The 12,080-nt window shown below is 41.0% G+C and overlaps 1 protein-coding gene across 2 annotated transcripts in view; it reads left to right on the forward strand.

The window, feature by feature from the left end:
* The first annotated feature begins 3,218 nt into the window (after positions 1-3,218).
* Positions 3,219-12,080, forward strand: part of stxbp1b (syntaxin binding protein 1b) — a 33,287-nt gene continuing 24,425 nt past the window's right edge. For both annotated transcript variants that reach the window (XM_040046569.1, XM_040046570.1), the window contains exon 1: positions 3,219-3,319. In XM_040046569.1, the coding sequence (XP_039902503.1) occupies positions 3,283-3,319 (37 nt within the window). In that variant the 5' untranslated portion in view covers positions 3,219-3,282. The remainder of the gene's footprint in view (positions 3,320-12,080) is intronic.

Genomic DNA, 12,080 nt, shown 5'->3' on the forward strand with positions numbered 1-12,080 from the left:
TCAAGAAAAGCTTCGAAGGATAATTGTTTCTGTAATTTTACACTGTTTTTGTTGATTAACAAATGTTTCCATCATTAATGTTTGATGGAAGATGGAAGAAGAAGGAAAACAGCAAAATGTTAAATTACAGTTTTATTACAAAATGAGTTTGAAGAATTCATGTTCCTGCCTCTAAAACTATATTAAAATTACTGTCGTTAAATATCATTTCGGCCCACAGGATCTTAGCTCGGCCACTCTTCACCACGCTGGAGGGCGTCTCCTATTTTGACCTCAGGACTCCCATATTCCCATATCCCCTCCATATTCGGCACAGATGTTTCTGTATACTATGCTGGACACTTGGTTATGGCGTTCCAGTTCCTGTGCTGCCATGATTAGTGCCTCTGTGCTGTCTTTCAGTCCAGCTTTGTCCAGCCTGGTAGGATTTCTGGATGTCAGCCACCTCCTCTATCTGTCGGTGGTACATACCGTGCAGGGGCCTGTCCTTCTATGATGGTTCCTCCTCATTCCTGGGCTTCTGCTGCCTGAGGTATTCACTGAGCACGCGGTCGGTTGGGCTCATCTTCCTGATGTATTCGTGGATGTTTGTTGTCTCGTCCTGGACTGTGGTGCTGACACTCACCAGTCCCCGGCCTCCTTCCTTCCACTTAGCGTACAGCCTCAGGGTGCTGGACTTGGGGTGACCCGTGGCACATTACGCACATGGACATAAATACATATTTCTTACTTGTCGGTGTTGCGTACTACACAATAACATTCAATATTTAGTATTTACTGTTAGTTACAGTTATCTAGGTTATTGCTGTGGTGTCATGTTTATTGTGTTGCTCTCTTTTTAATAATAATAATGGATTGGATTTATATAGCGCTTTACAATGCCACTATTCATTCACTCACTGGTGGAGGCAGCTACAGTTGTAGCCACAGCTGCCCTGGGGCAGACTGACAGAGGTGAGGCTGCCATATCGCGCCATCAGCCCCTCTGGCCAACACCAGTAGGCAAGTAGGGTAAAGTGTCTTGCCCAAGGACACAACGACCAGGACAGAGAGCCCAGGGATCGAACCGGCGACCTTCCGGTTACAGATGCAATTCCCAACCCCCTGAGCCACGGTCGCTTGTTTGCTTGTTTTCCTTTTTATTTGTTTGTTTTTTGTGTCTTCTCTTACGGTCCTTCTTCCCCTCTGTTTTTCTTTCTCTCTCCCTTTCTTATCCCCCAGTCATGTCTGTCCCGTCTGTAACAACTTGAAATAAAATAAAAGAAATAATAATAATAACAAAGGTCAACCAAATGGACCAATATGGCAAGGCTGTGATGATCCACTTGGTAAAGTAAATCAGTTGGGCATCTTTCTTGGCCTTCAGACAATAATTCTGATGGCTAAAGAACCAAACGGGACAGGCAAAGAAACCAAATTGATAAAACGTGTAAAAGGAAGATGTCCAGCGATAAAACAGGCCAGCTTTCCTTCTTTCCTTCTTACACAAGAAATATCTTGTAACTCACCAATCTCATGGACTCACACTCTCAAAGACTCACACCCCCCCCCAAATAAAATTATGAATTATCTTGAATAAGTTGGCTGTTGATTTTCTTTACTCATTTCAGGTATTAGCAGTAAAACAGTTGCATGTTTAATCATCTTGGAATTTGCCCAGATTTATTTATTTATTTAGACAGCGATCCTGACACCCCCACCCCAGTATTCAGCACAAAGTTATGCCAATGCACAAACTAATGTGTACACTTGTGTCTGCATTCATATTTTGTTAAATATGAACAAAATGATGGCAGAAGCGCTGCCAAGTGTCTGCACAGACAGAGAGGCTTCAGTTAAGAGGGAAGAAAAAGAATCTGTGTTCACGTTTGCATTTTTTTTAATATAATATTTGAATTTTAAAAAACAAACAAAACATTTTCAGAAACATTTGTGGATGTTTGTTTGTTTGTTTGTTTGTTTGTTTGTGTTACTTGAACACTAAAGTGGCCCTCCAATGAGACGACAGTGCCAGCAGCGGCCCACAGCTCATTTGAGACCCCTGATTTTAGACTATATTTTTTCACTACACCAACAATTGATAAATATCTTCTATAAACATGTTTCGAAAAATCTGAGACAACATAACAGCGATACTGGAATAGCTACATTACTGAAGGTGAGTGAAACATTTGGTTCAGGTTGGTTAGCACAGTAGAAAATTTACAAATAAAAACAAAACAAATAAATAATAAAGAGTGTCGTAAAATGATTTGTTTTTCAAAATAAAACATTTTACTCTCCTCTGTCCTTCTGGCTCACATTTGTGGATATTTGAACTCACAAGTTAAATGTATATTCTGCAGCATCTCTACTATTCCGCGTAACTCTGCACCGAGTACGCGTGAGAGCGTTGATTTGTCTTCTGCTGCCCTCGCGTGGACACCAAACTGAAAAGTCACCGTTTTCTAGAAGCGTCTAAGTGCGCCATCATACCATAATCATCTCAGTAACTCTTGATGTACATTAGATATAAACTCACATTATATATACCTAATACTGATTTATTATCCCCGATCCATTATTTCATTTTCATGTAAGGGCTCATAATCGAACGGCGCGGACGAGGCTTTCCAGAGTTTCAAAATAAAAGTACTTAAATTTCAGTCAATTTAGGGACAAAACTTGACCTGATAATCTAGATTTTTAAAATCCACAAGTAAAACACATACTTTACATTTTTCATAATAATAATAACAATAATAATAATAATAATAATAATAATATATTGCCTGGTGTGCAATATAGCCCCTTTAAGTCAAAAGTGTCCAAACAGATTACACTTATGTTGCAGTTCAGTGCAGCGAACTTCAGCGTTTTCTGCTCATCACATCTTTTTGACCATTTTCATGTTAGTTTCACTCCTGGAAGCTATTTGGTGGAGCAAACTAGAGCTTACAGGATATCACATTTTCAGTTTACTTTATTCTACCTATTCCAAAATCTAGAATGAAGGAGGAGTTGTTGATATGTATTAGTTGACTTACTTTAGAACACTTGCTATTCAGTATTGTGTTAAAGGGAAACCAGGAAACCAGCTCGCCTGCATGATTTGGCTTGAAACCTCAGGAGAGGTTCTCTCTCTCTCCCGTTTAGCCTGTTTTGCTATGCTCGCCTAACTGGAGGCTTTTATTTTGAATTTAACTGGAACGACTGGGTGTTACTTACTATGATGAGCTTTACAGCAGTAATAGCTCCACTCGGTTTTCTTTGGAGAGCAGGACGCGCACTGACGGGATCATCATGGCACCGCTGGGACTAAAAGCCATTGTTGGAGAAAGTAAAAAAATTTTTTATTCTTATTTAATTCTTATTTTTATTCTGATTGTTGTTGTAACGTGGGGCCGAGCTGCTCCTTTCTTTTTATTAATGAAATGTTGGTGCGCTAAGACGCACGGAGTCACTGGAGCAAAGCATCTGCCGCGAAGTGTCGCAGGCAGTGAATTAATTGCACTATTCGCTGGTGTTCTGCTAAATTCTGCCGTTATTGCCCGTTATTGTGTTGTCAGTGTAAAAGCATGGAGCCCAGGTCCGATGTAAATCCGGTCGCGCTAATCTTTGTGCGGATTAAATGCTTTGACATAATTCTCTGGGGAAGACCAGAGGTGGAGGAGGACAGATCCGACTCTGGCTGCCTCAATAACCGAAGAAGCCTTAGTTTATACTGCCTTTACTATCCCAGACCTGTTTCTTTCCTCGTGCATTGATTCCACGGTAGTTGTGAGCACAGTTTGGTAATTCCAAACTGTGCTCACTGATTTTCGATTTGTGTTAGTTGCGCTTAATAAATCGCACCAGCGCATCTTTAGACTTCCAAAAACAGCACGCACCCAAACGGCTAAAGGGAGGTTCAGTGAACTTGGCAGTGATGCGCCTTCACTAACTCATTGAGTAACCATATTAATAAAACTAGTTACAACCTATCAAGCCTTTGGATAGTGACTGTGCAAGTTATTGAAATACTGTCACAATCTAAATACATGTTTGCAGTGACATGGCCGCACACGGACAGGAAAGATCTGACATTTACTCCAGACCAGTATAACAGCTCTATGCAGATCATATTTCCATTTAAAGGCAGAGATTTAGGCCATTTAAAGGATGTTGAAGAAATTCATCAAAGAAAATCAAAAAACAAATCAGACAGTTGTCAAACAGGCGTATTGTTTAGATTGTGATGGAAATGAGACAGCTATGCTGGAAAACAACCGAAAATCAAGTGTTATTTAAAAACAAAATCACAAGGTAACAATCACTCAGAAAAATACTAATGCAATACTGTAAAGTACTTAAATCCTAAGAAAAGTCGTTGGATGAAAGCACAGGTGTAGGCGTCACGATATTTACGACACAAAGACTCGTCCCCTGCTCTCATGAGCATCCCCTGAAAATCGTCTATGTCGAGTTTCATTGGGTGCAAATTTCATGTTTTAAACCTTGAAATCTATGCAGAGAATTAGACAGCTGTAAGCATGTAACGCTCACAGCTGCCTTGGTTGAGGATCCTCAGAGAAAATAATGGTAACATTGAGCTGCACACATGCTTCAACAGAAGAAAACAAAGTATTCACATTACAGTGCATTCATGCTCTCATCTGAGAATGCGTCGTGATCACAGAGACTGTCTGGGAGTCCAGAAACTTCCAGGTGAATCTGAGCAGTGAAGGGTCACATCAGAATGAATGATAGTGAGGCTGTGATGTCAGAGGGAGTGCCCAACAGGTTATCTGTCTGCAGACCAAAGTCATGACCATAGATGGATTTAGTTTATGTTGCCCAAACATCAAAACGTTGTCTCTCATGATGACAGTGTTTGTCAGGAAAGAGGAGGTTAAAATCCAGCGAATCCATGTGGATAGGAGAGCTAGAACTGAAGCAACAGCCGACTGTGCCTGCTGCCCGTCAGGCGGTGCTCCGTTCTTCCACAGGCACTCACACCTAATCCAGCGGACTAATTGGATAAACAGGACTACTCACTGACTTCACTGTAGTGTGTCTCTGACAATAGCTTTCCTCGTCATGTAGCTTGGTCTACCTGATAAAGGTGTATCGGCTCATTGAGGTGTTGTGTAACAAATAATGTGCCTAAATCGATCATTTACAGTTATTGTAAATTCCTGCATGAGATGGCTGGCCTCACTGTGTGACTGTCATGTCACTGCAATGTGCTTATGTCAGCTGAACAGCAGCTCTTCAAGCTTAACGATACCTTTTGGAGGAACATGATATGTAGACTTATTTTGGAGAGCAAGTGTTTGTGTTTATCAGTGTGTGTGTGTGTGTGCGCGCACTGATGCAGCCATGTATGCTGCTTTCCTGTGATGTCACGTCCGCTGACACAGAAATAGCTGTGGGCAGTAGGGAGTAGTGGATGGGGTAAGAGGATTGGGAGCAGATTAGAGGCAACAATTGCAGTGGGCCTGTCTCTCTCTCCGTGCTCATTCTCACATCCTGGACATGTGCTTAAATCCCCAATAAGGGAAACCTTGACACATTTTAACAGAATATTGGGAAATACTAGATTTGCTCTGCTTAAAAAACAATAACAGAAAAAAGAATGAACTAATATCTTTTAGAAATGTCTCTTTGTGTTACTCTGTCTCTGTGAAAACAGTATTTTTTCCCTTCCTAGTTCTCTAGTGTTTTGCAAATTCTTCATAACAAAATGTTTTAAATTGTCAAACATTAGATTTTAATACCAGACAAAAACAAACTGGGCAAAGAAGAAAACTAAACTTTAACAGAACCTGAATCCAAAGATTAACAAACATACAAAACTAGAAAGACTATTGAACTCAAACCCGGGGACCACGACAGCTGCGCCAGAAGCTTGGACGCTTATGATTCACCAAATGTAACCAGTCGTTCTTCAGCCCGTGTCATTGGTCTGCAAATATGGAAATAACTTTGAAGTCTAATCAGTGTATTGTTCATACATGTTGCACTGCTATTATTTTCTATTTTATGGTTAAATTGTTATAATTTTAGACACAAGCTCTGAAAAAGGATTTATGTTACAAATTTGACATCCACACAGCCAAACACGTAAAATCACTGACGTCAGTTCAGTGCTTACATTTCTGTGGGAGATCTCCTGAGCTGTGACCATTGTGAAAGTTCAAGTATCAAACCTGATTCAAACAGAAGATTCGCTGTTATGCATCTATCGGCGTAAGTGTTTGCATGATAATCAAAATGCTGTTTGAATGTGGCTTAGAGCAAAACGTGCTTTGACTGCTCAGAGTTGAAAAGTCCAATAAAAGTATCCAAAGTACATTAACCAATCAGGTGAGGGGACAGGTGGCTGCACACATGTCAGCAGCATCCTCGTAGTGAATGCACCAAGGTGAAATAATAAGCTTTGCTGCAATTTGGCAAAGTCTGGTGTCAAATGAATAGTTTCTGATTTATACCTGCTACAAGAGTATTAAAAATCTTCTGACCGAGAGCAAAATAAAAGCATCTGTGATGCCTGAATAGAACTAAAATTCAGCATTGAATGGCTCCTCGCATTATTGCTGAGGTGGCAGCAGCACGTCTGTGACCATGTTTGTGTGTTTCTCAAAGATGAGATTAGAGTGGAAAATTACCCCCAACTGATTTTACATGTGTACATAAAAGACCTGTAGAGGACTTGATGCCCGATGTAGCTTTTCTGAACCAATAATAACAGTTTTTGTTTCATCTTAGTTTAACTTCAGGACCTTTGCACACATCTGTTAGACAGTGTATAGAGTGGGAAAGGTTAGCTCAATCAGTGGCTCTCACTGGAATGCAGAGCTGCCATCAGCACAGCAGTCTTATTAAATGTCATATGCCAGTATAATGTGACCTAGTGGTAGCATATACAATGTAGACCTTTGGGGGACTCCGCTGCAGAATATGGAAAAACATACAAAATATGATTTAAGACTGCAGAGCTGTCGTAGATATACCGACCCAGTGCTACAGCCTCACTATGAAACTGTAATGATCCACTATATTAAATGCTACACTTGGGTCACATAGTACAAGAACAGAACGTTTATCAGTATTGCTGCAACACAGTGAGTTATGATATCACCCTAACAAGCACAGTCTCAGGACTGTCCAAACCCTGACTGAGATGTTGTTCTGACTGCATGTTTCAGAAGGCTGAAGACAGTTATAATAGATAAGATAAGATAAGATAAGATAAGATAAGCTTTATTAGTCCCACACGTGGGAAATTTGTTTTGTCACAGCAGGAAGTGGGCAGTGCAAAAGTTATATAGCAAAAATTAGAATACAATACGAATAATAGACTGTACACAACTGTACAGAAGAGAATAGAGTAAAATAAAATACTATATACAATAGAATAAAATAGAATAAAATACACAATAGGATAAAAATAGAATACAAATTCTATATACAACTGAGTAAAAATACAACTTTGTCAGAAAAGAGGTCACTTTTATAGCATGTGGACTGTAATCGTAGCAGTCAAGGATGAAAACATCACAGAGAAGTTATGGGAAAATATTATCAATAAAACAACCAAGAGTTAGAATTTTTTATTTGATTTGATTCATTTTATTCTTTAAAAAAGTTTAGAAACTTTAATCTTAACGTGATCATCAAAGCTTTCATCTCTTGGTGATGTATATGATGATGATTCATCTTCATCCATCTCCGTTCCAGTCTGCAGGATTGTCTTTTAAGAATGTGAATGTCTTTATTGATCCAGGCCACCAACAAGCACCACATTTCTTCTTTACCTTAAAAGCTGCAGGAACCTAGAGCGGACATGCAAAGAAGGTTAAAATGATTCTCTAGTCTTTCCTGTCTGAGATAGAAGGAACATTTCTGAAAATGTTTCTCATTGAGAACGCTCCTGCTTGTTTAGAAACACGATATCAAAGAAAATACCTAATTGTTCTGATACAAATAAATACATTTAATATGAACTCATTAACACTGAAGAATGTCCACAGTTATGTGTAAGCCCAGTAACATGCTTTATAAAATCATGTTAATTTATTATACTGAGGAACTGTGAGACAAATCATTCTGAGTGTCAACATTAAGATTAAAATCCCCAGCTGCTCAATCATGTTGGCAGCTGCTAAAATAAAACCAATTCTGTCACAGCAGCACTTTGAGACAGTGATCCAGGCCTTTGTTAGCACTCAGCTGGACTGCTGTACTTTATAAAGGGGTCAGTGCTTCATAGGTTACTCGTCTACAGAGGAGGCAAAATGCTGCAGCTCGTCTTGTAACTGGAACTCGAAAGTTTGAGCACATTTCTCCTATTTCATTTATTTGCTTTTAAAGCTCTCCATGGCCTCGCCCCATGTTATCTCTCTGAGCTGCTACAGCCTCATACACCCGCTCTGTCAGGTCAGCTGATCAGCTGCTCCTGCATGTACCCAGGACTGGGCGTAAACTTAGAGGAGATCCTGCTTTTGCTGTAGCAGCTCCCAAACTGTGGAACGAGCTGCCTTTAGAGATCAGACGGCTTCTTCTCTGCCTGTTTTTAAATCACTCCGGAAAACCCAGCTCTTCACCCTGACCTTTGACACCACGTGAGATGTTGGTGTTTAGTTTAGTTTAGTTGATTCTATGTTGGTCTGTTTTAATTTTAATTCATTATGTGTTTTATTTATTTATTTATTTTTTATTTTATTCTATTGTCTTATTTACTGTACAGCACTTTCATCCTGTGCTGGCTATTTTAAAGCTCTTCATAAATAAAGCACTTTATAAAGTGCTTGGATTACTTAAAAGAAACAAAGAAGGTAAGAAAACAACAAACAGATGGTGTCAGTAAGAGCGGTCTGTCTGCTGTGACACCAGCAATGCTTTTGTTTTGCCAACATGCAGAGATAGATTATTGTCCTTGCACCAAAGTGCCAGCTGTTGCACCTCCTCTCTGTAAGCAGCAGCATCATCGTCCCAGCGCTCTGGTGTCATCTGCAAACTTGATAATGTAGTTTTTGTTGGAGCTGGAGGTGCATTTGTGGTTCAGCAGCGTGAAGAGTAGCGGTCTCAGCACACGTGCCTGCAGGGTGGGAGGGGGCCGTGCTCAGTGTGATGGTGTTGGATTCCAACCTGTGCTCTCTGGGGTCTATCAGTGAGGTCCAGGATCCAGCTGCAGTGGAGCAGGGCAGGCTTGCTGATCAGCTGTTGGTGAATGATGGTGTTGAATGCTGAGCTGAAATCAGTGAACAGCATTCTTACGTGGGCGTTACGTTAATCCAGGTGTGACAGGGCCAGGTGGAGTGCCAGTGAGATCGCATCGTCTGTTGATTTGCTTTGACTGGTGTGCAAACTGTAGCTGGTTCTTGATGTAAGTCAGGACTAGTCGCTCGAAGCACTTCATGATGATTGGAGTAAGTATTAGTGGGCGGCAGCCTTTGAGCTCCGAGGCTGCAGCTGTCTGTGACACAGCAGCTTGGCTCAGGGCAGCGGTTGTTAAAGAGTTCTGACAGGTGGGGCGCAAGTTATCGTGAGGATTGGGAGGAGTTAAAATGGAAAAAATGGAACGCCACAAGGAAGCATAGTTAGCCCGTTATTGTTTTCACTGCTGATAAATGATGTGTTTAAGAACACAGAGGGTGGGACGGGGTTTTCACTTTCTGCAGACGATGGGGCGATGTGGGCAAGAGGACGACGGTTAGACTTTTTGGTAAAGAAAGTACAGGCGGCAATCACAGCTCATATAAATGGGGGTTTAAATTCTCAGCTGATAAAACTAAATAAAAAAGAGTTGGTGTTGACATCAGGGTCAGATTATATGGACAAGCATTAGAAAGGGTAAAACAATTTAAGTTTTTGGGGTTGTGGTTTGATGAAAGGGTGACATGGACTGTACATATTCAGAAAATAATAAACAGATGCAAAAATGTGTTAAATATAATGAGGTGCTTAGTGGGAACTGACTGTGGGGCTGATAGGAAATCTTTAAAAGCTTTATATACTGGGTTGATTAGGTCAGTATTGGATTATGGGTGTGTAGTATATAATTCTGCGGCCAGAACAAGTCTTCGTAAGTTGGATAGTATCCAATATCAGGCACTAAGACTCTGCACAGGTGCATTCAAAACAACATCTGCAGCAGCACTACAGGTAGAAATGGGGGAAATGCCATTACAAACAAGAAGAGAGCAACTGACACTGACTTACTGGGCAAGTTTACAAGGACGTGGTCAAGATCATCCGACAAAAACTGTTTTCCAACCGTGCTGGGAAAAAGAGAAAACACAATTGAAGAGCTTTGGGTCTCTTAAATTCACATACAGTGCAGGAATATATTAATCAGTATTATAGTCAAAATCTACACAGATGCATCAAAGAATACAGCCAACCAAAGCGGGATAGCCTTTATTGTTCCTGAATGTAATATCAAGGTGGGGAAAAGGATCAGTGACGATTTATCAGTGTACACAGGAGAAATGGTTTCAGTATTGTTAGCAGTCCAGTGGATTGAAGAAACAAAACCACTAAGATCTGTGATAAGTTCAGACTCGATCTCATCACTGGCCGGTCTGCAAGACAGTCACTCAGACTGCAGACTGACATTCTGATAGAGATCCAGCAAACATTGTTCAGACTTGTTATGATGGGGCTTATGGTCACATTCTTATGGGTACCAGCACATCATGGAGTTAAAGGAAATGAAACAGACAGGACAGCAAAAGTCGCAACGAGGAGACCGATGGTAGATATTAGTGTGAGTAGGACGGAGCTCAAGAGTAGAATACGATGCAAAATGAAGGAAAGGTGGCAGAAGCAATGGGAGGAGGAGAGGAAAGGGCGATGGTTTTATAAAATCCAAAGGAAAGTGGAGGAAATGAGAAGTACAGGCCGAAACAGGAGAGAGGAGACGATTATATCTCGACTGAGATTCGGACACACTGGTTTAAATAGCACATTGTTTTTAACAGGTAAACACTGTACAGGGGAGTGTGGCTGCAGCAGGGAACAGGAAACAATAGAACATGTTTCCTTGAATTGTCAGAGGTTTGATATTGAAAGGAGACAACTGATCAAAAAGCGGGACGATATGGACGTGAAGTTGGACTTGATTGATTTGTTTCGCACGACCTCTGTAAGTGAAAGTTATCGGGCTGTACTTTGGTTTTAAAGGCAGACCCATTTGTTCGAGAGAATTTGAATTTTTCCACACCATCACGCCCTGCCGCAGCTCTGCAGTCAAAAACAGTGAGTAGTATTAAACTCTCACTAAATTATATATTTTTCATCTCTGCTCACCAGTTTCTGGATCTTTTGTTTTTATAAGACTAAGACTGAACTTTATTTTTCCATGTTTGGCGATGTTCACATTCTGTTTAACTTGTTGCTTTTTTGAAGAAGTGCTGCAGACGAATGAAGCAGTCGAGTGACAAAAGTTGCAAATAGTTGCTTGAAATGAAAGTTGTTTGTTTAAAACAAAAATTACTGACGGATTCAGTGAATCCTTCGGGGGGGGGATAATATCTCTGCCACGTGAGGAATGATGTAAAAAGACTGAGAACCACTGGTTCAGGGAGATGTTGAAGAAGTCTGCTCGGACATCAGTCAGCTGATCAGCACAGGCTGTGAGGACAGTATATTGTCTGGTGCAGAAGCTTGTGGGGTGACTTTAGCGAGACTCCTTCTCACATCGTGGACAGGGACAGCACTCGTTTGTCTGGCGAGGTGTGGTTTTCTGTGCTGGCTCCTTGTTTTGAGTCTCAAACCTGGCGTAGAATGAATTAAGTGCTTCTGGCAGAGAGGTGGGGCCTTGTAATGATGGCTTGGATGTCTTGCCACATTCGCTGAGAATCTCTTGAGCAGGCGAAGTAATCACTGACTTTCTTCGAGTACTCAGGCTTTGTTCGCTTGATGCCCCAGCACAGATCGGGTCTTGTCAGTCTGAGCGCTGCCTCGTCGTTGGCCTTGAAGGCACCAACCCGTGTTTTCAGCAGTTCTTGAACGCCTGCAGTAAAGCATGGCTTCCGGTTAGCGCATGTTGTGACAGTTTTGATGATGGTGGCATCTCCAATGCATATGTCACTGTCTCAGCATACTCATTTATG

This window comes from Simochromis diagramma, unplaced genomic scaffold (assembly GCF_900408965.1).
Source record: "Simochromis diagramma unplaced genomic scaffold, fSimDia1.1 OVJJ01000005.1, whole genome shotgun sequence".
Classification (NCBI taxonomy): domain Eukaryota; kingdom Metazoa; phylum Chordata; class Actinopteri; order Cichliformes; family Cichlidae; genus Simochromis; species Simochromis diagramma.